This window comes from Callorhinus ursinus, unplaced genomic scaffold (genome assembly GCF_003265705.2).
Source record: "Callorhinus ursinus isolate GAN/ISIS: 27379988/994484 unplaced genomic scaffold, GSC_fseal_2.0 scaffold29, whole genome shotgun sequence".
Classification (NCBI taxonomy): domain Eukaryota; kingdom Metazoa; phylum Chordata; class Mammalia; order Carnivora; family Otariidae; genus Callorhinus; species Callorhinus ursinus.
In genome coordinates, this window is record NW_027397091.1 from 17,405,289 (window position 1) to 17,432,825 (window position 27,537).

A 27,537-nucleotide genomic window follows, 5' to 3' on the forward strand; every position below is an offset into this window, starting at 1 on the left:
AAAAAAAGGTCAATCGATTCAAACATACAGACTGCCAAAGATATACAGATGGCAAATCACACATGAAAGATGCTCCAGATCACTAGTCATTAGAGAAATGCAAATTAAAACCACAATAAGATACCACTACCACTAAAATAAAAAGACTGATCATATTAAGTGTCAATGAGAATGTAAAGTAACTACAACTGTCATACTGCTGGTGAGAATGTCAACCATTATGGGAAGCACTCTGGCAGTCAAACATATAACTTTATACGATTCAGCCATTCCATTCTCAAGAGACAGGAAAGCACATGTGGACTTAGAGACTTGTACACAAATGTTTACAGTAGCTTTGTTTATATCCAAATACTAGAAGCAGCCCAAATGCCCATCAACAAGTGAGTGGATAAACAAACCATGGTATATCTATACAATGGAATACTATAGTACTGAGAAATGAACCATTAATATATGCACCAACACAGAATATCAAAATAATTATATTGAGTGAAAGAAGCCAAACAAAGAAGAGTATATACTGCATGATTCTATTTCTATAAGATTCTAGAAAATCAAATTAATCTATAATGACAAAAAGCAGATCAGTGGTGACCTGGAGGACTGGGCAGGAGGGTGGGAAAAGAGCTTGAGAAAACCATTGGGAATGATGGCTATGTTCATTATCTCGATTGTTATAATGATTTCACAGGTATACACCTATGTCAAAACTTCTCAAAATTAACATTATCTATACATATTGTTTATTGTATGTCAATTATACTCCCCCAAAAGAGCTGTTTTTTTGAAAAGGAAAAAACAGAGCAGGTGGTCTGGAAGTGACTAAGTGAAAGATCAGGAGGACAGAGGTTGTGCTCAGATACAGGTCTGTATGATGACAAGAGTGCAGAAGAAAACCAGGAAACCATGGAGGGTGAGGGGTCAAGGAGCTGATGGGTAACTTGATAAGAAGGGAAAGGACTCGGAGACAGCTAAGCCATTAAAAAAAAAGGCAAGTAGGCAGATCAGAAGATATGGCAGCAACAAGGACAGACAAGGCCTAGTCAAGGGAGAGGTTTCCACAGAGGGGGTGGTGGGTGAGGTCTGGAATGGACCTTGGAGAAGAAAGACCATGATCTCACTCCCACAGGCCTGAGGGAGACAAAGAAGCCTGATTTGAGAAAAGCCAGGTTTCAGAGAGCCGAGGAGGTGAACCCAAGAGGGTGAGGCTCTAGGGCTGTCGCTTAACCCAGTGAGAGGATTTCCAGAGGGTCGAGTACAAACTGGGAAGGAGGGCAAGAAATGCAGGCAACGATGACAAAAGCACCCCAGAGAGGACCCTGGGAAGACACCAAGTGGGTCCAAGGGGCATCAGGCTCAGCCATCACCTGGTGACATGAAGGCAGTTCAGCCTGGCTGCAATGCATCTCTGAGGGAGCCCTAGTGTAAAGTGCACAGGAGACCCTGTTCCCTCAGGAAGAGGGGGCTGTGGTGTGTCCTGACTACGAGGAACCCAGGGAGGGCTGTCGGGCTCAGGGTCCCAAGCAGTAGTTAGAGCCCAGTGAGCTGTAGAAACTTTGAGAAATAAGGCTGCTCAGAGGTTGTGTTCACAGCCCAAGCACTGTCAGGCCACTGGGTAGCCCAAGGCATAAAGCAAAGGATACTCTTAAAAAGTCATAAACAAATCTGCAGTTTAATTATGCATTGGTTTTTATATTCTGTATAAGAAGAACCTGGTTGAGCAAAGATTAATAATGACTCCTATAAAAAACACATATGAACCACATCTTCTTTATCCACTGGTCTGTTGAAGGGCCATTGAACTGTTCTTTCCACAGTTTGGCTATTGCAGACATTGCTGCTATGAACATTGGGGTGCATATGGCCCTTCTTTTCACTACATCTGTGTCTTTGGGGTAAATACCCAGGAGTGTAATTTTCGGGTCAGAGGGTAGCTCTATTTTTAAATTTTTGAGAAACCTCCACACTGTTTTCCAAAGTGGCTGTACCAACTTGCATTCCCACCAACAGTATAGGAGGGTTCCCCTTTCTCCACAACCTCTCCAACATTCATTGTTTCCTGCCCTGTCAATTTTTGCCATTCTAACTGGTGTAAGGTGGTATCTCAATGTGGTTTTGATTTGGATTTTCCTGATGGCTAATGATGATGAACATTTTTTCATATGTCTGTTAGCCATTTGTATGTCTTCTTTGAAGAAGTGTCTGTTCATGTCTGTTCATGTCTTCTGCCTAATTTTTGACTTGATTATTTGGTTTTTGGGTTTTGGAATATTACTCAGCCATCAAAAGGATGAATACCTAATTTTACATCAACATGGATGGGACTGGAGGAGATTATGCTAAGTGAATAAGTCCAGCAGAGAAAGTCAATTATCATATGGTTTCACTTATTTGTGGAACATAAGGAACAGCATGGAGGGCACTAGAAGGAAGGGAAAAATGAAGGGGGGGGAATCGGAGGGAGAGATGAACCATGAGAGATGATGGACTCTGAGAAACAAACTGAGGGGGGAATGGGTTAGCCTGGTGATGGGTATTAAGGAGGGCACGTATTGCATGGAGCACTGGGTGTTATACAAAAACAATGAATCATGGAACATTACATCAAAAACTAATGATGTATTGTATGGTGACAAACATAACATAATTAAATTAAATTAAATTAAAAAAACGTATAAGGTACTGTGTGAATTTTCCATTTGAGCCCAATCCTTTAAACCCAAGGGCTATTTATTTTGAAGATTTTTGATATAAAACATCTCTAGTACAAAATAAATCCTTCCACCCACAGCAAACATTTATTGCAAACAGGCATAGCACTGTACACTGAATGGGACAAGAAATCTGCTTCCTTGAGGCTCATGAGCAGTAAACCTTCCAAAGCAAACACATATAACTTGAATTCTATACTGATGATGCATGGGCACATGAAAGGGGGCCACAGCCTGCCCCTGCACCAAATACCCTTGGTTTACTGATGTGCCATTTTTATCATCTCCTCACATCCTGTCAGCTCTCATTATTACAGAGGTAAGGCTTCAAGTGCCCACCCTTGTCCACCATGATGTATTGGCCTAAAATTGGCTTTAGGAAAATCTTCTCATTCATAATTAGTCACGGAATTTACAAACCGTTGAGCAGCAGGTTGGCAGACATCACAGTTGGTGAGTGTTCTGTCAGCCACTTCCCTAATCTTCTTACTCTCTAAACCTCACTTGAAGCAGTATCTCCAGATGCCTGGAATAATGAACACTGTTCATTTCACATTACAACACTTAGAGTCCAAACAGGCTTCCTCATTCAATGGCTTATATAAATCCTTAAGCATAGAAAAACTTACAGACTATTTTCTCCCTCTAAAAACAGTTTAGAGAGAAACAGAACCGCTCTCTTTGCTACTGACAAAACAAGATGGCAGGATAAGAAACTCACTTCAAACATTGTGGCAGCTGATGTTTCAAATTGACTTCTTTCTCTGTATAAAACCTAGCTATCCAGTAGGTCTGAGAACTTTTAAGACTTGCAGAATATAGGAATTGCTCTTATTTTAGGTTTCTATACTTAGGGACATTATTTGTAGTGTGGGGCAGGAAGTATACCAAATCAGTGGTATGTAAACCCAGCTTCAAGGTTCTAAACCAGTATTCCAGAGTATCTTGGCCACTATCGGCCACAGTGACATTTAACTAAGAAGTTTATACAGTAGTGTTCTTCATATTAGGTAAGAAATATTAGATATCTAGAATATAAAAGATCTAAAATAAGGAATATTAGATACCTAGAATGTCTGGAACTGACTAGTGAAAAGCTTCCTGTCCTAGCCTCAACAGGTTTCACAGAAGTCAAGAAGATGCTGACGCTATGGAAATATTTAAGGCACATTCCTTTCCCTTTAAAATCTGGTGTTTCCTTATAGTTTCTTAGTTTTTATAACTAATTTGGTCAAGACCTTGAGTGACATATGGTGGCCGTTTTAACAAATCCAAATAAACTGGGAAGAATGGAAGAGAGTGAGGTCAAGAAAATGTGTAGAATTGCTAATCCACAATCCCCTACTGGAAATTTCAAAATCTAAGAATCTATGAAAATTAAAGCTTTTTGTGTGGAATTTACGGTGGACAGGACCTGACCTGAATCTGAACTCATGTGGTGGCAACACCCGACTAACCTGAGGCTACTTCATATCTTAGGCTGCAGAAATAAGAATTCTCTTGGTTACAAGGTACTGTCCAGTCCCCTGGGGTGTTACATATAGATATCAACATTGTGTTAATGTTTGCTGAACATCAATACACCACATTGCCATTCTAAAATCTGAAAAATTTTGATTCCAAAGTACATTTAGCCTGAAGATCATCATAAAAGGTATGTGGACCTGCCTAATCACCAACTTCTACCCAGTTTGATAAATCATGCAAAAATACATTTATCTGAAAAGAGCCTGTTTGATTCAAGTATTAAGCATATAAGCATCAAAATAAGGATGATTTTATATGCAAATGCTCATACTTCAACATTCTGAAACATGACTCATACTGGCCATGTTATACAGCCAGCTTATTCTATACACGAAATAAACTAGCTTATTCTACACACTAAACTAGATAAATAGCACCTGCTCTTATGCTGGCTCAGGGGACTAGTACTCTGCAATCCCAACCAAGAGTCACTATTCTTGGTCAGACATTATTAAACTGGGTAAAAAGCTACTTGTACCTGCAATCTTAACCAGTCCATGTGGTAATAGTAGCCAGAATTAAGGTAATACCATACACCACCTCCGAGATGCATAAAGTTTCACAACACAAATAGTAAATGAATTTCTACACCCAGTTCTAGTAAGTTTATTCAGGATGAGGGGGGCCTATTAATCTTCAGACATTTTAAAGTACTCTCTGTAGAAAATGAGTATCCTTTTCATACATATGACAAAACAGAATGGATGGATTATACCTAGCACAAATAAAAAATTCTGCCTGCAGTTATTTCTCATTTTCATCCATTCCTGCTACACCATGGAGCGTTACAAATCCCTACAATTCCTCTTCAGATTATACTTACCATTTGATTTTTAAATTTTTACTTTAAATACACAATGCTGAAGTATCAATGAACAGAAATGCTATCAATAACACTATAATTTAAAGGAAAATCTTCTTTGTGTATTTGAAAGATTTAAAGACCAAGGCTTCTACCTTCAAGTAATGATTTAATCATTCAGTTCGGGAGATGTATTTATTATATATATTTCACTAAACAGTTCAGTTTATATAAGTATCAGTTATATTTTTTCACATAAATAGTACTAAATTAAATTTGGGATTCTGAATTTTGAAATATCCACCGAAAATGCCATGTTCTTTCAGGTCCCACGTCTTTCACAGATTGATCTCTCATCTAGGAAACCCTTTCCACACTTGTATTTCAAGGCTCAGGTAGTGATTACCTCTCTTGAAGCCTTCCTCAAGTCCTCTGAATAGAATTGTTCGACTTTCTTTGCTACCATTACACTTTTCGTAGCAACAATTATACTGTAATTATTTTTTTTCTCACCTATCCCTCACCCTGGCAATCAGCTTATATAATACAAGCATGGTGAGATATTCTTCATTTCTACCCCAGAACTTTTGTTTCTCCCTCAATAGATATTTGAATGAATGATCAGAGAGTAAAGATGCCATTATGAGGTTATGTTCTCCTCAAATATGATCATCTGTCAAGGAGGAAAAAAGGGGGAACTGTCAGGCTTCAAAGGCAGAAAGACCAAACCAGACACTTTAAAAAGAAAGTAGGATTCACAGTCAATAGCACAAATTACACCAGTTGTGCCATGAATATTAAATTGAGAGGAAACACTGCTCGATGTCAAGAGCTGCACAGAAAGCACAGCAGTGGTAACTTGGCTATATTTCAAGTTCCCTCCTGCTGCCACACCCAAAAGCATTCAAACAGAGTATTTCTGCATCAATGATAAAGTCTTGAAGAACAAGATATTTTTCTAAGAAAAAAATGAAAAGTTACTTAAAAATACTCTGGATCAAATGTTTCTCAATTTTGTGCACAGGAATCCCCTGGAGCTCTTGTTAGAAATGCAGACTGTGATTTGGTAGGTCTGGCTGGGGCCTGACATTTTACATTTTCTAACAAGCTCTCAGGTGAGGCTGATGCTGCTGGTCAATGAACCATCTTTTTCAAGGAGCACTTATGACGTAGGGATAGATATTCTATTTTCCTCCAAAGTGCAGGTTGGACTTGTCTTACTTTTAACCAGAATACCCTTGTTACCATTCCTTGTTATAACCTAATCTTAATGGTGCTAATTATATAAAATATTACTGAAAATTCAACTGGAAAAAATCTGTATCACTTTAGAAATCTTTAAATTGTTCTTACCTATACTCTGGTAATGCCATCGAAAGAAAATTCGTTCAGGTAGAAATTGCAGTATTTTCTATAAAACAAATTTAAAAATTGTTAAGATATAAAGAGAAAATAAACTACACATTTCATGATAGTACTGTGTGTGTGTGTGTGTATCAGAAAAGAAAATCTATTTCCAATAACGTAAATAGTGCACCTGACCCTGTAGCCCATGGGACAGTGTCTTTTACTTGCCCCAAGCAACCTTCCTCCCCTGAGAAGGGGGAAAAAAACCCTAAAATGATCATTTTATCTTAATTAAATCATAGTCATTGCTTAAGTTCATATTAAAAGAATAATTTCACAAATGCCAGATTCCCCAGGTTTCTGCTTTTTCATCTTCCACTTCCCCTTTCCATTATCATCATTATTAGTCTCTGGACAAGGACCAGAGTCAGGAAGAAAGATGAACAACAAGGAGGATAAGACCATGAACATACGGTGGAATAACAAAATGAAATTGCTGCCAAGAATTTCTTGAAATTAATACCTAAAAATAAGTTTAGGATTGCAGTTCAGAATTCCGCCTTCTTCACCCCCACACATTGGAAGATACAATAAGGAATGAATGTATGATATACAAGAGTATTTGGCTAATAAAAGCAGCTTTAAAAAAAAAAAACCCAAATGACCTGTTTCCTTTTTTCCCACTTTAAAATAAGTTTTGGCAAGTATACTCTTGGGTCATAAGATTCTTTGTACTTTATCTGCAACCACCTTTTTAAGAAATGTAGAAATCCAAAAACTTATCAAAATATATTTCTTGATATTGATAACACATCACTATTTTACCATGAAAAATCCTCATTCTAGGTTAGTCTAGGCTAATATTCTAACATTTTGAAAGATGAAGGTAAAAAATGTATATCCAGATCCCCTGGTATATTTCCAGGCAGCTAATCAACTGCCTCCTCCATTTGAGCCAGCCTGAGGTTTTGTTTTCATTTTCTTGTCTTAACTTTTCCCAGGGTCAGTGACATATACCTGTATTATTTCATTTGTTCTCATTTAACAACAATGAACATGTAAGAACATCTACTGAGAAAAGGCACGACAGGTAAATTTCCATCAGACACAGGTGACTTTATTTTTTTTAAAGATTTATTTATTTATTTTTAATTTTATTTTATTATGTTAGTCACCATACAGGACATTAGTTTTGATGTAGTGCTCCATGATTCATTGTTTGTGCATAACACCCAGTACTCCAAGCAGTACGTGCCTTCTTTAATACCCATCACCAGGCTAACCCATCCCCCCACCTCCCTCCCCTCTAGAACCCTCAGTTTGTTTCTCAGAGTCCATAGTCTCTCATGGTTCATCTCCCCTTCCGATTCCCCCCCTTCATTTTTCCCTTCCTTCTCCTAATGTCAGACGCAGGTCTGTCACTTTAAATGACACCGATTCCTTGCTCTGCCCAGATGCTTTTCCACCCACAGCCTTGTGCCGATGGCGCCACCTCACCATCCCTCTCACTGCAAGCACCACCTCCCCACAGAGGCCCTTCTGCACCTTCTTTCTTTCTGGGTGCCACCTCACCACTGCTCTGATGCTTTCTCTACCACCTGTTCTGTCATCTTCCTAGCCCTCACCCCTAGCTGAAGTGATCTTCACGTTCACTCATTTGAAGGCGGTATTCCCTCCCCCAGAGTGTAAGCCCCACAAGAACAAGAACACCTCTGTCTTTTCTCTGAAGCGTCCCCAGAACCAAGAGCACGGCTGGCACACAGCATGTGCTCAAATAAATACTCAGTAGAAGAATTATGCATGCTTTTTACTTGTAGAACTGTTTTGAGTATTACAAGTGGAGCACTGTGCAGTCACTGAATGGGTTCCAGCTGGAGTGGAATTTAAGATGGCTGAGAAGAGAGGCAGAGATATCAATGAAGAGGCAATGGTAGCACACCAGAGGAACGAAGTGGCCTGGACAAAGGTCAGCAAGATAAAGAGAAGCATATAATGGTGGTATCTAGGAGGTAAAACTGTCAAGACGGTGGTCAGAGTAGTTGTGGTGAATGGAGGACTCAAGAATGACTCCCCAGTGGCTCAGCAGATGGCAATACTTCTATCTAAGATATCAAATCCAGAAGGAATCCCAGAACTGAAGCATGTCAAGTTTGGTTCTGGACATCCTGGAATTGGAGGTGTCAACAGACTTCTTCGAGGAGATGTTCTAGGCAATTAGATATAGGGGCCTGGAGGGCAGAAGCAGGATTTGGATGGTAACAGAACACAGGTAGCAGCTGAAGACAATGTGTGTGTAAGATCCCTCTGAGACGGCTTAAAAGGAGATGAAATGAAACCCTAGAGATACCGGTATGTTGAAATTCTCCGAAGACAACAAGGATGAAGAAGGAAGGGGCACCTGGGTGGCTCAGTCCGTTAAGCATCTGCCTTCGGTTCAGGTCATGATCCCAGGGTCCTGGGATCGAGCCAACATCGGGCTCCCTGCTCAGCAGGGAGTCTGGTTCTCCCTCTCCCTCTGCTCTTACCCTTGCTTGTGCTCTCTCTCTTTAAGTAAATAAAATCTTTTAAAAATAGGATGAAGAAAGAAGAGCAGAAGCTGGAGACAAGTATGCACAGGTCAAAGAAAAAATTTTCAATGTGCCAGGTGTTTGCACATTTATTTGTCTTGGAGATTAAAAATACTTATGACTATTTATATGTACACTTAGTTAGAAAAAGTTAAAATATGCTGGAAAATATAAGAAAACTGATGCAAATGAAAATATAAGAAAAGTGATTTCAGTACTGAATCAAATGAATGCAACATTTTTTTTAAAGATTTTATTTATTTATTTAACAGAGAGAGAGAGAGAGAGAGAGAGAGAGCGAGAGCTGGAACACAAGCAGAGGGAGTTGGAGAGGGAGAAGCAGGCTTCCCGCCAAGCAGGCAGCCTGATGCGGGGCTAGATCCCAGGACCCTGGGATCATGACCTGAGCCGAAGGCAGACACTTAATGACTGAGCCACCCAGGTGCCCAAATGAACTCAACATTTTCTGTTGCCTGAAGAACCCATAACTTTTGTCAGCCAGACATCAAACACCAGGCAGGATTGATCAATCTATAAACTGTGCAGAGGCAAGTAAATGGCTCTTTGAGGGAAAAAATCAAGTAGGTTTTCACCTTGCAATATACACCAACATGTGTATTAGATGAATAATATACAGAAGGAAGTAAGGGTAAAAACCAGGTTATGTTTTAAGTTTCATTACAGTAAAAGGGAATCAGAAGAAGAAAAATTAAGTCTGTTCTCTCTGGAATATTTTAATAACCCATGCAAGCACTGTCCTACCAACAGAATGTACACCTCAGCATGCCCATGAGCTGCAGATGAGGACACAGACAGGAGTATAGGACCCAGAGAGCTGTCTATAGATTATGGGAAATCATCACAAGCAAAGAGAAAATCAACAACTCTGGACCTGAGAAGAAGGACCAGGGTCTCAGCAGTCAGGCTGCCGCGGACAAATAAGCAACTCTAGAGCCCAGAAAAATCATGGTCTGGAGATGGGCGAGGAAGTTTCCAGACTAAAGAGAGAAAGATGGCCTCCATTCACATCTAAGTCTTATGGTTCTAACTCATACTTCCCTTCACTGAAAAATTTATTACAGAGGCTAGTTCGGTATGTTTGATAACAGATGAATAATGGTCATTGCAGGCTGAGTTCTCTGAGGATGGACACTGTGGAGTTAGGAGTGCCCTGGTTTACTGGAAAGGAATTCTGTGGAAGGGAAATGAGGAAGTAGGAGTGGGCAGGGAGCCTCAGACCACCATAGAGAGCTGAAAGTCTCTGTCAGCTTAGCAGAAGCTCCAGAGCAAAGACGGCGCATTAGAGGGGTCTGGCGTGCCTGAAAATGGCTAGGTTCTCATACCACCACCTTGCTCAGTCACCGGCTGGGGATGAGAAGAGACACACCTCTCTGTCACAATAATCTTCCAATGATTAATTAGAATATTTTCATCATATTAAGAGGCTGAAGTACTAAGAGCAGCGTACCCTACTCCCGGGACAGCATCTCTGCTGGCATCATTTCTTGTCAATGGGCTGCTGTCTCACGTTGACTAAAGCCTAGGCCTGTTGAGTCTTTCTGGTCCTTTTTCTGCCTCCTTCCTTGCAGTTCAGTCTTCCTGAGTGAATGGCACGGCAGTGACTCAGTATCCTACTTTCTCATGCATTCTCCACCAAGGGCACTGGGCGCCCCAGCGGGGCATTCCAGGATCATCTTTTGATCCCATCCTGCCATTTGATTTTAAAACATCGTGTAGAAGATGCTGAGAGAATTACTCCACAGATTCAGGATAGATCTTATATTGGACTAGATGAATGCTTGGCATGCCCACTGTTCTTCAGAGCTTTACTTTAGTAAGGAAACCAATTTGGCACTGAATCATGCTTCTCAGCTTTCCAAAATACTTATGTCTCCTTGATTTGGGTTTATTTTCTTAATGTGCAATAGAGAAAAATGTCTTTTTAATATAAAGAAAACTAAACACAGCAAGATGACATGTATCTAGACACGTAGATACTGTCTGTCGCCACTACTAGTCTCCAACTTGTTTAGAGATCAGGCCTATGATCATTACCACTTCTGGATAAAAGTTTTCAGATCTATAAAATGGATGGACTTTAAAGACACTCAAAAATAAACTCAATAAGGTTTGGATATGAAACACCATGCCCAAAGTCTGAGTTACTAAAAACATTCCCAAATGGACAGAATCTTACACAACAATTCAAAGGTTGAAACGTCACCCACACTGATGCTTCTTTTTGTACCCAAATATTGCAAGGACCACTTTTTTTATGCGTTAAAGTCTCTGAAATCAATAAAAATAAAGCCCCACACGACCATCTGTGTCTAAATGCTAAGCCTGTCCCTCAGAAAGTCCCAGATGAAGCCTATCTTTGCTGAGGCAAATATATTATGGCATCTACTGCAGCTGATATTCTAAGCTACACTACTGTGAATGCCACATAAGCTATTGACATCTTGTTTGTAGTTTCACTGGAGAGTAAAATAAAAAAAAAATTTCAAGAAAGCCACACAGTGTGAATAAATATTACTTTTCTGAAAAACACATGGTTCTGTTTAATGCTCAGTGCTCAGCTGCATCTATATGGTAATCCATTATAGCACACTTGAAATCAAAATTAGGTATTACTACTGATCAGCACATCAGGGAATCTGTCATTCTTTTAACTGATTATCCATAGTTCTTTTTTCTTCAGAACCTACTGCATGACCAGGAATAATGCGAAATGTAAGCTCGAGTTTATACAAGATGCTATAGTGTACTTTAAAACTGCTGATCTTTGTTTAATTTGTGTGGGAAACATTTTTTTCCCAAATTATTACCAGATGATTGCAACATATCCAAGTAGATTCACACTTAATTTCAATTCCACTTAAAAGGTAGGACGATGAAGAATGAGGACAAGATTACATCCTAACTCATGTCAGGTAATCTACCAAAATAATGGCCAACTAAACTTGTTATGTCCAGAAATAGGGAGCACGGGGTGCAACTCTCCCTGAAACTAGCCACATGACGCAGGGTGCAAGGTAAAGGAAATGCTGACTATGGAAAAAATAGGGAGTTTGGTTTAAAAGAATATTAAGTCTTAGTTACTTGACTTTTTGAGTAATAAAAGGTCAGAAAACTTCTGACAACACAGCAGTTGGGTTTAAAGAAAACACCGTGAGTACCCAGGCCACAAGGACAGTCTGGTTTCAGGCTAATAGTCTTTTTCTCTGCAACATTAAGCTCCAGAAGACTGTGTAGTCAATGGCTCACTGTAGGCCAAGCCAAGTAGAATGGGCACCAGAATACCACCCATATGGAGAACAGAAGTCCCAAACTACCAGGTGCTTATGTAAGAATCCAGTACATGATAAAGATAGCTACAGTAAACTATAGCTATTTTAAAAAGCAAACAAAATTCAGAATTTTGATGAAAAAAAAGATTATGATTCAGAAAATATATAGCCAGATTTATATGTTTGAAGCTAAAAGAAAGATATTCTAGAGCTGGAAGTATACCAGCCACACATCTCCCTTCCTCAACATACTAAGCAAATTCACATTCCAGCAAACACAAAGATTAATTAAACAATTCAAAAACAAAGGTGCAGGGGTATAAACACTGTGACAGTGAGCTATACTTATATAATAGGAGTTAATATGGTTATGAAAACTAGAGTAAATCCTCAAAATTATTAACCTAAGAGAAATAACATTCTAAAAATATTATAATAAAACAATCTGGAAACAAAATACTTAAAATAACTGAGAAGTGAGAAGTACAAAAAATATATGGGATTAAAGCAAAAGCATGGGGCCATCACCAAGTACTGCTTTACTCTTGCTATGCCTAATTAGAAGAAAAAAGTTTTGAAAAGTATTTTGCTAATTTAAAGACAATTATTAATCGCACAAATGATCATAGGGCAATGAGGGAAAAGTGAATGGGAAGAAATCAGAGAAGGAGATAAACCATGAGAGACTCTTAACTCTGGGAAACAAACTGAGGGTGGTGGAAAGGGAGGGCCTGAGGGGATGGGGTAACTGAATGATGGGCATTACAGAGGGCACGCGATGTGATGAACACTGGGTGTTATAAACAACTAATGAATCACTGAACACTACATAAAAAACTAATGATGTGCTATATGTTGGCTAATTGAATTTAAATTAAAAATAAATAAATAAATTTGCATTATAAAAAATACTAATAAAGATAATTATTGGAAGGATAGAAAATAGAAAGTATATTTTCCAAATCACAAAGTATATTCCATAAAGTGAAAGTAACCCCTCCCTCAAAAAACAGAAGTAGAAGAAAAACCAAAAATGTTGATTATCACACACAAAAAATCATAAATACAAACAGGTTAAATTCCTCTACCAAAGACCAAGTCAGTCAGAACTGGCTTTCAAAGGCAGAAAGATTTAATAATAAAGTACAGAAAATGACATTTCAGGCATGCATGGGCACAAACACACAGCAAAGTAGTATTAATATCAAGTGAAAAGGCTTTAAGGGGGACAAAGGGAATCATTTCAAATAGATTAAAAATGTAATTCCACAATTTAGTGATAATATGAACCTTTAGGCAACCAAGAACATAGCATGAAAATAAAACAAAAAAGTACATGAAAATAAAAGAAATGCAGTAACTGAGGGGAAATAACATTTATCATAGGAGATTTTAATACACTTTATCTTTGACAGATAAAAGAGGCCATAGAGTGCAATACAACATCTTTGAATATAGTTAAGAGTGGTTTAATATATATGTAGAGAGACAAAATTTCACTTCACAGATTCTAACATTAACGAAAATTTACCAAAAGTTATTTTTCTAAGCCATGTGAATAAACCCTCAAAGTAGGAGCTGCACAAGTCACAAGTAAACTCAATGCACTGCACATCCACCTTTGAGAGTTTAAACTAAAAAAATTTGCAAGTTCTTGAGAGATTTTGTTCTTGTGAGCAACAATCAAGTTAAAAAAAAAAACACCCATAATTACAGACTAAAGATTATCAACAATGTGAATGCTGTAGAACAAAAATCGGTCAAAGCTGAAAAAGAGGCAAATCTGTAGAGTTTAATTTTCTGTAATACCAGAATGAAATAAACAAAAATAAGCTTAAACTCAAAAAGTTTATAGAAGGTGATTTAAGGAAGAAATCAATATAAAAGAAAAGAAAAACAAATTTCATAACAACAAAAGCATCTCTAAGTGCTGCAAATCACTAAGCTATAGATGGGGATTTGAACTGGTAGTAGTGTAAGTAATTAAAACAAATTTCCTTTAAATCAACTGTTTATTTGACTCATTAATAAGTATTCTTAAGTGTCCCTTTTATGCCAGGTACCATGTGAGGGATTGGAGATAAAAGTGACATAGGACACTGTTCCTGCTCTAAAAATGATAGCCCTAAGGGGGAAAGGCAAGAACATCAGAGATGTCAGTACATGCACAAGGAAGTGAGTAGAGACAAGGCACACTTCCAAAGGGAGATCACCTTTAAACTGAATCCTAAAGAATACACAGGAGTAAGCCAGGCAGTGGAGTATTTTAGGCAGACTAAGAAGTAGCAGGAAAAAAACAAAAACCAAAAACCCTGCTGCTTTGTTGTCAGTAGGAGCAAAAGTAAGGTGGGTGACAAGGGATGGAGCGCAGGCAAAGGCCAGATCAGGAAGGGCTTTGAACATCTTGGCAGGGAGTTCAGTCTTCATCTTAAAGGCCAAGGGAATCAGAATTACATTATACAAAGAGCAATTCAGGTGGGTGAGGGAGACAGAAGGGGCAGAAGATCACAGACCAAAAGACTAGTTATCAGGATACTCCAGTAGGAGGGAAGACTGAAGCTCTGAACAAAGGCTAAGACTGTGGGGAAAAAGAGGGTTATTTAAGAGCACCAGCATGAGATGTACAGAACCATGGAGTGGAGAAAAGTACTATCAATATCGATCAAAATAGACAGATACAAATAGGAAACCATTTTCATTATATTAAAAATGCAATATTCAAAAACATGGAAGTGTAGGCACCAAGGTTATTTTTTTTAAGATTTTATTTATTTATTTGAGAGAGAGAATGAGAGACAGAGAGCACGAGAGGGAAGAGGGTCAGAGGGAGAAGCAGACCCCCCGCTGAGCAGGGAGAGCCCGATGTGGGACTCGATCCCAGGACTCCAGGATCATGACCTGAGCCAAAGGCAGTCGCTTAACCAACTGAGCCACCCAGGCGCCCCTGTAAGCGGTTATTTTTTCACTGTGCTTGAGATCATGCAAAGGTCTAATATCTTTTTAACGAAAATCAAATTTCACTAGACTTTATTTTTAATGAGCAACTATCCAGAGACCTTCACAAATCCTCGAATTAGTAGCATATAATTCTACCCTCAATATATGGTTTTGCTCTGAATAAAGCACTCACTAAAACAAATTCAAGAAGAGTCTTCTTTTCACACAAGGATCTTACATGGGAAATCTCAATCATAAGCAAACATGCCATACTTTCCTTCATTTCATACAAGCTTCTATTTTCTGGCTAAAAACTGTATTTTTCAGGTCTTTTCAATTTTGGCGCCAGCACAACCAGTTAGCAGTCTTTTCTGTGCCATTTTGTAACAAAATAAAACAAAAATATCACTTCCAGAGAGTTTCCAGGTAAGTAATAAGTAGAGAATTAACAAAGCCTCAGTGAGATGCCACCTTGTGGTTGCCACCATCCCAGAAACTTAAGAGGATTTAAATGCTTGCCTCAACACAATTAGAAAGTGTCACAGAGGGGTGCCTGGGTGGCTCAGTCAGTTAAGCATCTGCCTTCAGTTCAGGTCATGATGCCAGGGTCCTGGGATCAAGCACCACATGGGACTCCCTGCTTGGCTGAGAGCCTGCTTCTCCCTCTGCCTCTCCCCCTCCTTTTGTCTCTCCATCGCCTCATGCACTTTCTCTCTCTCAAATAAGTAAGTAAAATCTTAAAAAAAAAAAAAAAAAGAAAGAAAGAAAGAAAAAGAAAAGGAGAAGAAAGTGTCACAGACCTGCAATCGGCCCAAGACCGGCCACTCCGCCAAGTTCACTCAGTGAATGCCCAGGTCTGCAAGAACAGCTGGTGCACTGCATGCAGACTTCAAGCCAGACTCTCATTCCAACCGGGCCAGTGTCACAAGCACATCAAACACTAGGTGTCACTCTGTAACAGACACCACACTACACATTCAAACAAAACAAGCCATCGAAAATTTACAGCATATGTTTGTACAACTCTCTCCTGAATTTATAAAAAAGAAACCAACTCATCCAAATCATGTTAACACACTAATTTAAATCAATTTAAAGGGAGAGAAAAAAACTCTTTACATATCTTCTGCTCTTCTACCAACAAATACAACATGCTATTGTGAATTTTCCACATATTTAGCCCTGATGCCATTTCTACCATCTGCCCCTTAAAGGGTTCTTGGAAGTATCTGCTAGTGCTGCCTTTCAGTGGACCTGTTCTGAGGGTGTCAGTTACCAATGAGTCAAGCAGCACACTATGTGAGAGGGGCTGGCACGCCAGGAAGCTCAGGGCATCTGGGCTGCAACAGATAATCACCAGAATGTAATTTCAGACTTCCACAAACATGTCTCCGGTTTCCCCTTCCCCAAGGTGAATTGAGTAATTCAGTATATCCTGTTGGGTCAATCCCAAGTTTCTCACCTGTAAGTTTCAAGGCATAAAGAAAACTGTAGACTTAAATATTAAATTTTCAAGTTAAAACATCCATTGAAAATGGCTCCTTTCAACTCAGACATTTGTAGTTTAATTCAAATTATTAACATGCTGTAATAAAATAATCAAATTTTAACCACAAACAATGCATTCAAAGAATCCCCAGAAAGGACTGGGGATTATATTTTGTTTCCATCTTCCCATTTGCAGAGATCATAAACATTTCATGATTCAAAGTGGACAGCAGTATAACCACGGGCTATAGAAATGAAAGGCCTGGGGCCTATGTTTTATTATTCTCCCAGTATCCATTATAGGGCACAGAATGGAGGAGTGATTTCCGAGCTAACTCACCACCGCAAGGAACATGTGAGACAAATGAGAAAGCGCACGACTAGCCGTCCGGGCCTCTACTGTGATCCCTGCACAGGGGCCTCGAGGGTTATCATGAAGCAGATCACACTATACCATAACAATACTGCTATCCTCTGGAGTTGTTCCCAATCAAGGGCTCAACATTAATAAAAACAAGTATGACTAATGCTGTGAAGCCAGAACAATTACATACATACCTCTCTTATCATTTAAAATACATATAACACATTAAAATATACCCCTCATGTCATAAAAAAGTGACCTAACATTCTGGTCAGGACAACCAGTGGCACTGATTTTGCTCACCAACTGGAATTCAGGACAGCTTTGGGGATTGGAGATGGGTGTCTCTACTGGCTCAGTTCTTTTTAAAATGTTCTCCATGGAATGTGAACTAACACTAGGTTTGTTTTGTTGTTTGTTTTTTTTTCCCAATTGCAATCAGTCATTTAGAATTATTGCAGTGACCCAGGAGCTGCATTTAAAGTTGGCATCATTCTTTTAAAAGAAAAAAAAAATCCATGGAAGCATCAAAATATTTGAAATCCTCAATAAGGACTTAAATTCCAAGGATTTAAGAAGAATCTGTTTTTCTTGTTCATTTTATTTGTTCTTGCCCCTCCTCCACTCAATAACAGTAAAGTGGTCCTTGTGGAAAAAAGAATAAAAAGCAGTAACAACATGAGAGGTTTGTGGAAGGAAGTCCTTCACTCAGCATGAGAAGGAAGGAGTAGCGTGGAAGTATGTTTGCACACTGGACCGTCTGAAATAAGTCATAACAAATAAAGCAAAGGAAAGCAGGGGCTGTGGAAACCAGTTAATTGCAAAACTACAATTCTGCTGTCTTGCTATGTGGTATTTGCTCGTAAGAAAAGGTGTCAGCCATTATATAAAGAAAGCAAAAGGATTGTGACTTAATCCTGCTGGTACCTGCCCTGAATGTGCTGGTCTGTCTATGATTCAGTCTAAGCTTTTCCACTGAACCCCTGCAGGAGCTTCGGATTCATTTTCATTGGCAAAGAGTTATAAAAGATATGCAGTTCCACCAAAGGAAGAAGAAAGAAGGTGGGGGAAGGAAAATGAGGTGGGGGGAGGTTGAGGGGGAGAAATGGAAACAAACATCTCAGAATTATTTGTAATCCTATTATATTCATAATCCTAGTTTTTCTTCAGGAAATGTTTCTGTTATTAATATCTGAGGTAGGATGATGCTATTAAGTGTGAAAATTATAATTTCCATCTATATTGGAAAAAATATCAAAACTCAAATTACTGACAGCAAATACAAAGCAACTGTACAGAGAGTGAAAACCAGCCATTCATTTCACCTTCTTTTGCACAACTCTGGGCACTGCACTGGATCCAGTTATGTTACTATTATCAGAAAAGCTAGTAAAAATCCTTTCCCCCTATTTTGAGGAAAAGAATTAGAGGCTAAACCCACTATCTATATAAGCTCATTTGGAGCAATAAAGAACAAGAGAACCAGTGTTGAATTCCATTAAAGTAAGACAGCTTCCACTACAGCCCTGGATTCACTGCCAGTCCATTATGACTCCCAAACTAACTATACCCAGCAAGACTCTGTATGCATGAGTCCTGCCTCCAATCCAGCATTACCTCCACACCACAGAGAGGGAAGGGAGACGGTAGGTAGGAGGCCTACAGTAAATTTCAAACAACCAACTTCATCTTCAATAGTAAAGGAGAAACAAACACTAGTGACCATAGTCTATTCCCCTTCCTCTGTGTGCCCCTGAAGAAGCCCCCAGATCATCGGCACTCTTTGGGTGGCTCACCTGCTACGGTTTGCCCCTAGCACCCAGGCCTCTCCGACCTGAATCTCCCCCACCGAAACAAGGCAGGAGGAGAAACAGAATACATCTTCCTGAAATGACACTTTTTTTTTTAAGATTTTATTTATTTATTTGACAGAGAAAGACGCAGTGAGAGAGGGAACACAAGCAGGGGGAGTGGGAGAGGAAGAAGCAGGCTCTCCGCTGAGCAGGGAGCCCGATGCGGGGCTCGATCCCAGGACCCCGGGATCATGACCTGAGCCGAAGGCAGACGCTTAACGACTGAGCCACCCAGGCGCCCCCTGAAATGACACTCAAGTGTTTTATCTTGGGATGAGGCGAGTGAGTACAGAGAAGATGGGAGCTGTGATGGAGATGAAGTACTACTTAATTTGACCCTTATTTAAAGTATTATTTTCATCCTAAAACAAGCATGAAAAGAATAGAATGAATTTGTGTGTGGCTTTTCAATTTTATGTTTGCGTAGGCCACTTTGGAACCATGCTTCCCCCCAGCCAAGGGCACTTTGGTAACAAAGCCTGAGAAGCCCAGGGAAACCATGTCAGTAAAACCCTAAACCTTAAGTCCCCTGCTCTACGAGGACACAAATGCTGAGGATTTAACCAACTGTTTAGCAAAGAGAAATAAGGTAACAAGGCTCTGCTGATAGACTATCAAGCTTCTCTGTCCAATGAGTAGCTACTAGGCACATGAGGCTATTTAATTTTAAAATTTAAATCAAAGGAAATTATTTAAAATTAAAACTTCAGTCACAAGAGCCACATTTCAAGCACTGAACAGCCCACGTGGCTAGTGGTTACCTAATTGGATAGATAGCACCAACACAGAACATTCCCATCATTCCAGAGAGTTCTATTGAACAGAGCTGCCCTAGAGAAAAAGCAACTGAGATGTTTAAATCTGCAAAGGCTAGTCAGAGTCAAGTTGATTTAGTACTTAAAACTAAACAGAAGGATGAAATTAAATTTCATTCTAAAAGACTTGCCTGTGAACTTCCTGATTTGTAGTATTATGGGTTGGTAGAGCTTCAAGAGACCTCAGGGCTATCCAGTCCCACTCCTTCACCTTACAGACATGGAAGCCAAGGTAAAGAAAGGGCGAGTACCCACCTCAAGGCCACACAGCTCAGCAGGATCAATGCCTGATCTAAAGCTACCTTCTTCCTATTTCTTTTATCCAGAGAGTTTTAGGTGAGGAAGGAAAATGTTAACATAAAAAAAACAAATAACCCCATGGGAGATAAGATGAGAATTTAAGAGGCTTTAATCTCACAATAAATATAAACAGGTGCAAATCACAGCGGGGGCCGGGGGGGGGGGGGTGTGCTACAAAGAATTATACGTAATGGTTGCTGGCCTCAGGAACTTTACAGTCTCATTAGGAAGCTAAGGCACAGCCGCCTTCAGGGAAAACTAAGAACATCCAGCTATAATGAAATGGTAACACAGGAGTGTATTATACAAGTTCACAGAAAAAAATGGGCACCTCTAGCTGGAGTTGCCAGAAGAAATCAATGGGTCTGAACAGAGCTGGAAAGTATGGGCCAGAGGATGAGGAGAGCAAAGGGCAGTTCCCGAAAAAAGAATTGCATAAACCAAGAGGCAGGAGTAAAACTATGCAAAAAGAGGTAAAGGGGCAGTAAGCAAAGCAGTGTGTGTATGAGAGAGCACTTCCACAGAACAACACCCCCAACAACATGTGGAAGAAAAACATGCAGGGACCCTGCAGGGGCTCATGTTAGCCCAGCTCAGGCCACACTATAAGAAGCTATAAAGAACCTGTGCAGGTCTCTAGGAAGGAAAAAACAGGGCTTATTTAATCTGGTGGGGTAATTTGGATAAATCTAAAACTAAGGAATCTAGAAGTCAAATGTCCTGTATATCTGTGATGTCTAACTCTATGATCTTTGAAAAATAGATGAATGAGTAACATTCGGAGGTCAGAACATGTGTAAGCCTTGAAATTAAACCTCTTCTGTTAATGTATATTTTAATTGGGGTGAGGGGGTGGGGGAAAGGAAATGCCTTGCTATCAAATTCTAGAATTTCCTTAAGCATAAATGAATAACTCCAAATGACTGCATTTCTGTACCAAAGGTAAATGGCATAGGACATGGCAGACAGCTTGAAACAACATCTCTGTATTAACTATATGCTCTCATTTTCTGTATTCTTGATGCTCTAACATCTGGGACCTTGCTGACCTCAGAGAGACTGCCCCTTCCAGGGTTAGCCAAGTCATACACACAGTACCTGCTAACATGCCTTTGATGGGCAAACCAACCAAACCAAAATCCATTCCCACAACCACCTTCTTTTATGGGCTCTCAAGACTTGGGTCACTATCCTCCTGCTCAAATCACCTGGGGACTAGGTACTAGACCATTAGGGGCCCCCTCTACAGCCCAGAGCCTGCCAAAATTATTCAAACTATCCAATCCTAAACCAGTTTAGCTTGCTTGCCTTGCCTTGCCCATTCCTTCCCTCAAAAGCCACAATGAAGACTCCCACCCTCAGTTCCCCTCTCTCTGCTTGCTCTCTGTGTGCTCTCTGGTTCTCTCTTCATAGCCCTGCTGGCAGGCCATGCTTCCTGTTTCTATCATACTCCTGTGAGTACAATAAATATTTCTTCCTTTATGGCAACCATTGTCATGTCTGTGTGCCTGTCTTACCACATCTGATTAAAACAAATCCCATGTGCCATTAAAACAACCTCTTAACTACCTAATATAGAAGGTTCTCAAAGTTATTTGACCTTGAGGCCCATTCACCAGGTGCCTTACATTTCCACACCAGCCCTCCTTTTCCCCTATGTAGGTAGCTACCTCAAGGGCTGCCACCAAAGTATCCCTTCTACAAAGGGCCATTCAGAATTTTCTGTGACTCAGGTCATTACTGGAGCTCTGGCCTAAGTCCATTGTTACCCATGGATGCTTCCATTAGTATGAAATGTAATGTATGCTCAATGAGGGCAGGGGGTTCTGTCTGACTTGCCCACCACCATATCTCCAGCACCTGGAAATTTGCCTGAAACACGTAGCTGGCATCCAATAAATGTGTGTAATAAATGAATGAACTATACAAGAATAGATACATATTGGTAGACATGGCTTGTGGAATACAGCTTGAAAAGCAGAAGAGTATTGAGACTCCTACATGGTAGGTGGCATGGCACTGAGTTAAGAAAATGGGTTCTACAATGAGACCAGAGGTTAAGTCTCTATCTACCATTTGATAGATGTGCAATCTTGGACAAGTCACCTAAAACAACAAAGACCCCAGTCTTCCATTGATAAAAACTGGGAAGGCAGAATCCGCTTCAGAAGGAAAGGATGACACAGGATGGCCATGTACAACACTTACACTGTGGTCAAGATGGCCATGTAAATTCATCTTACGGGGTCCCACACCATCATCCCCCACTGCCACTTGAAACACATGGCAATGACAGATTAAATATATTTTTAAAAGAAGAGGAAAATTAACAAGCGAACCTCAGTTAAAAAAAAAAATGTGACAAACATCCCCATGAAGCAGCAACCAAAGTGATGCACAGAGTTGCAGCCACAGGTAAAGGCGTCTGGAGGTCAACCTCAATGAGTACAAGTGCTCCTGCTGGAGATAAAGTCAGACAGAAAGGCCTGCTTGCTGCCTGAAACCGCAACTTCAACTGGGCTGGCAGCCTTGATTGCACACCACTTGCTTCATCAGAGCACTGTAAGGTCTCCAGTCGCTCATTACATCTAAACACTACTGCCTCCTTTTGCAAAGGATCCCTTCCAGATGTCCCCTGACTTACAGAGACAGGCAGCAGGTCTCCCTACACACTCTCCTTCCGAGCCTTCCTCACTCTCTCATCTCTCTGCTTTCTTCCAATCCACTTTTTATTTATAGGCTATCTTTACATGATATCCCTTCTGTGATTTAACATGTCTTAATAATTTTACCTCTTATAAAGGAAGCCTTCCCCAATTATTTACACCTTGATAAGTATTTACCTCTGAATCCTCATAAACCACTTCTTTATATGGCAGTAACTTGTAGAAAATAGCAATGAAGTTACTTAATTTTCAAAATGAACCATACAAATTACAACCTACCTTCTAAAGCCAGAGACAGAAAGAGAACATAAGCATAAACAAAAGTAATGCTGGTTCATTATTCATTCATATTTACTATGCAAAATGAAACTTTTATGAAGCTTTGAATAATATATATTTGTTCTATTATATAGGCAACTAATCCTCTGTAGATGGTAATGTATCTGTAATAACATCCTCCCTAATCTAGAATTTCTGGACACGAGGAGAGGGTATTAAAATCTCCTCTGTGGGAGGTATAGGTCTCTGTCTCTGACAGGCTTTCCTGCTACAGGACAAGACTTGAAATTAGTGACACCAAAGATAATTCTCAAAACATTTCTGGGCTTTACAGGACATTGGGAAACTAGCAAAGGACTTAAAAAATGGTAGGAAAGGAAGTAAGAAGAAGGAAGTGGCCAAAACCTGATCGGTAAGCAACAAGCTCAAGAGAAACAATTCAGGGTGCCAGAGAACTAACGCCAATTTCACTGCAGAATCTCTAGATCTAGATGTCTGTGCCCTCCAGACCCCAGTTCTCACCACATGGTACATCTGAGGAACTGAGCCTGAGATTCCCTTAATAAATCAGAACCTTCAAATGGAGCCAAAGTGGTTCCAACCAAGAACACTCCCAGCCACCTGGCAAAGAAAGACAAACCCTCCAGAAAAACACAGGAATTGAAACAGATTAAATCTATGTTCAATTAAATCTGGTCTCAAAATCCCACCACAAATCATGCTAGAAAAGAAGCCATTGTGAGAGACAGCAGATTTAGGCAAACCGAAGACTTTACTTAGATACTGGAATGATCAGATACAGAATATGAAATATTACATGTTAAATGTTTAAGAACACAAAAGAGGTCTAAAAAGGAAATACAGGAAATGCATAGATACCAAGAAAGACAAGAAATCTTCAACTAGACATTTTGTGGTGAAGCTACAGAACACCAAAGACTAAGAAAAAGATTTTAAAAGAAGCCAGAGAGAAAAGGCATTTAAAGGAACAATTAGAGAGGGAACGGAGTTTAAAGCTGCTGCAGTGGTAAGGAGAAGCTAGTAAAATGGTACCCGTAAAGGGTGACACAAGTATTTTACTGCGACTACTGCTAATACAGTGTCTAATACACATAACAACTGAAGACAAAGAAGATTAATCCAGAGCAGAGAAAATTTAAAGAATTATGACCCTTAAAAGAAGAGTTACGCCAAAAAATTTTAAAACTCTGGTGTGATCAAAAATTTTTAGAATTCCTCAAATTCTTAGAAAAATATATAATTTACCAAATCTGAATCAAGAAAAAAAGAAAACCTGAATAATCCTAAAATGATTAAAGAAATTGAATGAGTGATAAACAAAAAATAAAGGACCAGTTTCAGAAGGTTTTTATAGGAAAAACTAAAAAAATTCTAGGAACACATCATTCTAATCTTATGCAACTATTTTATAAAATAGAAAAAGAAATACTTGACACCAGGTTCTACAACCTTTATATCAGGATCATTCAGAAACAATGTGAGGAAGGGAAATTTAGGCCAATCTCAGTTGTGAACAGAGATCCAAAAATGCAAAGTATTAGCCTCCAAAATTCAGAACTACAATTCACCACATTTATATTCATGAAGAATCATCACATGATTATCTCAGTTAATAAAGAAAAAAAATATATTTGGAAACTTCAAAACCTATCTATGACTTTTTATAAACCTTACCAAACTAGAAATTGAAGCAAACTTAATCTGATAAAGTGTATCTACTGAAAATTTACAGAAAACTTCATTAATAAAACATCAGGAGGCCAGGGAAGCCCTGAATGATGAAACATTAACAGAACTCTTTAAATCAGAAGCAGGATGACCATCTTTGTTGTGTCTATTTATCCATGTCCTGGAGGGCTGGGCCAGCACTCTAGGACAAGAAAACAGACTAAATGGCAAGCTTGTCATTATTAACAATCTGACTGTCCACCAAGAAAACAAAAAAAAAAATCTGTAGACAAAATTTGGAATTAAATAAATCATACATACGTATTCACTTAATCCAGCAGTGGGGATGGAATGAATGAACTTGAGCTAAACTCACAAACCTAGATAAATCTCAGAAATACCGTTGAATATAAATAGCAAGCCACAGATGATTATGTACCATGTGAGACCATTTTTATTATACTCAAAACCAAACAAAATTGCGTTGTTTAGGGATATGAATACTTGTGTTAAAAACCATTTTTAAAAAAAGAAGGGTAACAGCATAATGCAGAGGAGTGACTGCCTTCAGAGGAGAAAAAGAACAGGATCAAGGAGAAGCACCCAGGTAGCTTCTAGTTCTTAAAATGAGGGAGGGGAGTGGGTATCAAGAGAATGGACTTTAGCACTATGCTTCAAATTTGCATATATATTATAGGTTCTTTAGTAAATGTATCAACTGCTACATAAATAAGATAATTTAAATTAATGGGATAGTTGAAGCAAATAATGGTTAGTAGATACATAATTAAGAGACAGGCTTAATTAAAGCTCCTGTTAAAGACAGCTCCTCTGTACGAATTTCATTCACAGGAGGGTTACCACAGGAAACACAATAACCACCATAAAATATACAGTGAATCAATGTCTCTTACTCTGGGGAAGGAGTACAGCCCTCAAAGGAGAGAAAGGGGAACCACAGTCGCTGAGTGCCAGCCATGAGCCAGGTACTGGGCAGGGGGTCTTCAGATCTGTTTTACTCCAAAAACCCAAAAAGTCCATGGAGAGCCTTCTCCCCTGGCCTCTCCCTCAGCCAGTTCCACAACAAATATACATTAGGTCTTCCCTTTACAGTCATAAAGTTGATCTCACACCAACCTAAGCACATGTCTCTTCAAACCATGAATAATTTCTCGATAACCAACAATTAACTTTCAGAACCCACAATTTAGTTCTAGTGTAGCTCTCAAGGTATCAGTAATCTGGCCACTTGTCTAATACATGCGGACAAGACTTTAAGCTTAATAGATCAAGAACCACACCCAAATATACTGATCCAACTTTGAAAAGAATATGTGATCACACACGGACACACAGACACATACAAAGATTACAATCTCACTAGTAGTCAGGAAAATACATACTGAAAACAGTGGGTTTTCAACATGTCAGTTTGCATATATATAAAAAAAAAATCATCTCCAGTGTTGGTTAGGGAAATTTACACACAACTTCCATATAAGTGTCCATATAAGTTTATATGACCTTTTTGAAAACAATTTGGCAATATCAGTATTTTAAATGTGGATACATTTCCATCTAATAACTTCACATCTAGGTAACCATACAGGAAAAATTCTCCCACATGTTTGCAAAAAAAAATTAAAAATCCCAAGAATATTCTTTGCAGAACTGTTTGTAAAAGTAGAGGGAAGGAAATACATGTCCATCATTTTTTATGTCTTCAAGTAAAATTAAAGAGCCAACAAGAATCTTAAAAGCTAAACAAATTTAACAAACACTTACTTCAAAAAGAAAGAGGATGGAGTCCAGCTCCTCCCTTTGTGACTTATTCCCTGGAATATACCAAAAAAACATTAGTTATCATGACAATGCATAAATTTTAGGATATTAAAAATTACGTTATCTTGAAAACATTTAAGCTTCAACATACACTCATTTATTCAAAAACTACCAGGAGGTAGCACGGAATCCGTGTCAGGAATGTAGATAGATACCCAAACCACACTGCCTGAGTCCACCTCTAGCAGAGCCACTCCTCACTAGTTGTTTAAACACAGCTTCCACATTTTCCAAGTCACCATCAACCCATAGACGGCAATTTATCATTTCTCAATTCGTTACTTATGAGCTCAAATTATGAAGGAATGCACAGCAGAAGCAAAGAAAGCGTTCTACCTTTTTTGATGTGAAGAGGCACAGAGCAGTCATAACCATGAAAAGCCATGCATGTCTTCAGGCCATGTGCACTTGTCCTTTTGACAGTGACAATAATAGAAACTACAAAACCTATAGCAGCCGGTTACATTTATCGTCCAGTCTCTGTGCCAAGGGCCCTGTGCTAAGTGCTTGCCATTCAGCATCTACCTTAGGAAGCAGCAAACCTTTTCTGTAAAGGGCCAGACAGTGTATATTTTAGGCTTTACAGGCCCCTCTTGTAATCATTTTAACTCTGCCATGATGGCGCAAAAGCAGCCATGGGTAACACATAAATGCATGGGTATGACTGTGTCCAACAATTTATTTGCATAAACAAGCAGTCAGCTGCAAGTTGTGGACCCCTGATATAACGGAATCCCCACAGCTCTATGAAGTAAGATAAGATGGCATATGTTTATTGAACAAATACTAAAGAATGTCTTTGTCAGAGATTCCTCCAGGCCGTGAGGATACAGGAGTGATACAAAACACAACAATCCTTGCCCTGAGGAAGATATATTCTGGCTGGAGGAGGTATTCAATAAATGAGAAAACCAAGAGGAAAGGCTAATGGGGAATGCCAAAATGGGTGGTATTCAATTCTGACCAGGGAAGTCAGGGAACACCTGGCTGATAAGACGACATCCGAGCAAAGATCTGAAAAAGGTAAGGAAGGAAGACACATAGACACTTGGGGGTA

The 27,537-nt window shown here is 39.3% G+C and overlaps 1 protein-coding gene across 1 annotated transcript in view; it reads right to left on the minus strand.

The window, feature by feature from the left end:
* RALGAPA2 (Ral GTPase activating protein catalytic subunit alpha 2) overlaps positions 1–27,537 on the minus strand; it is a 341,780-nt gene that overhangs the window by 278,404 nt on the left and 35,839 nt on the right. Inside the window, exons 3-4 of the mRNA XM_025876863.2 lie at positions 26,424–26,473; positions 6,371–6,454 (exon numbers count right to left, since the gene is read on the minus strand). Of these exons, the coding sequence (XP_025732648.1) occupies positions 6,371–6,454; positions 26,424–26,473 (134 nt within the window). The remainder of the gene's footprint in view (positions 1–6,370; positions 6,455–26,423; positions 26,474–27,537) is intronic.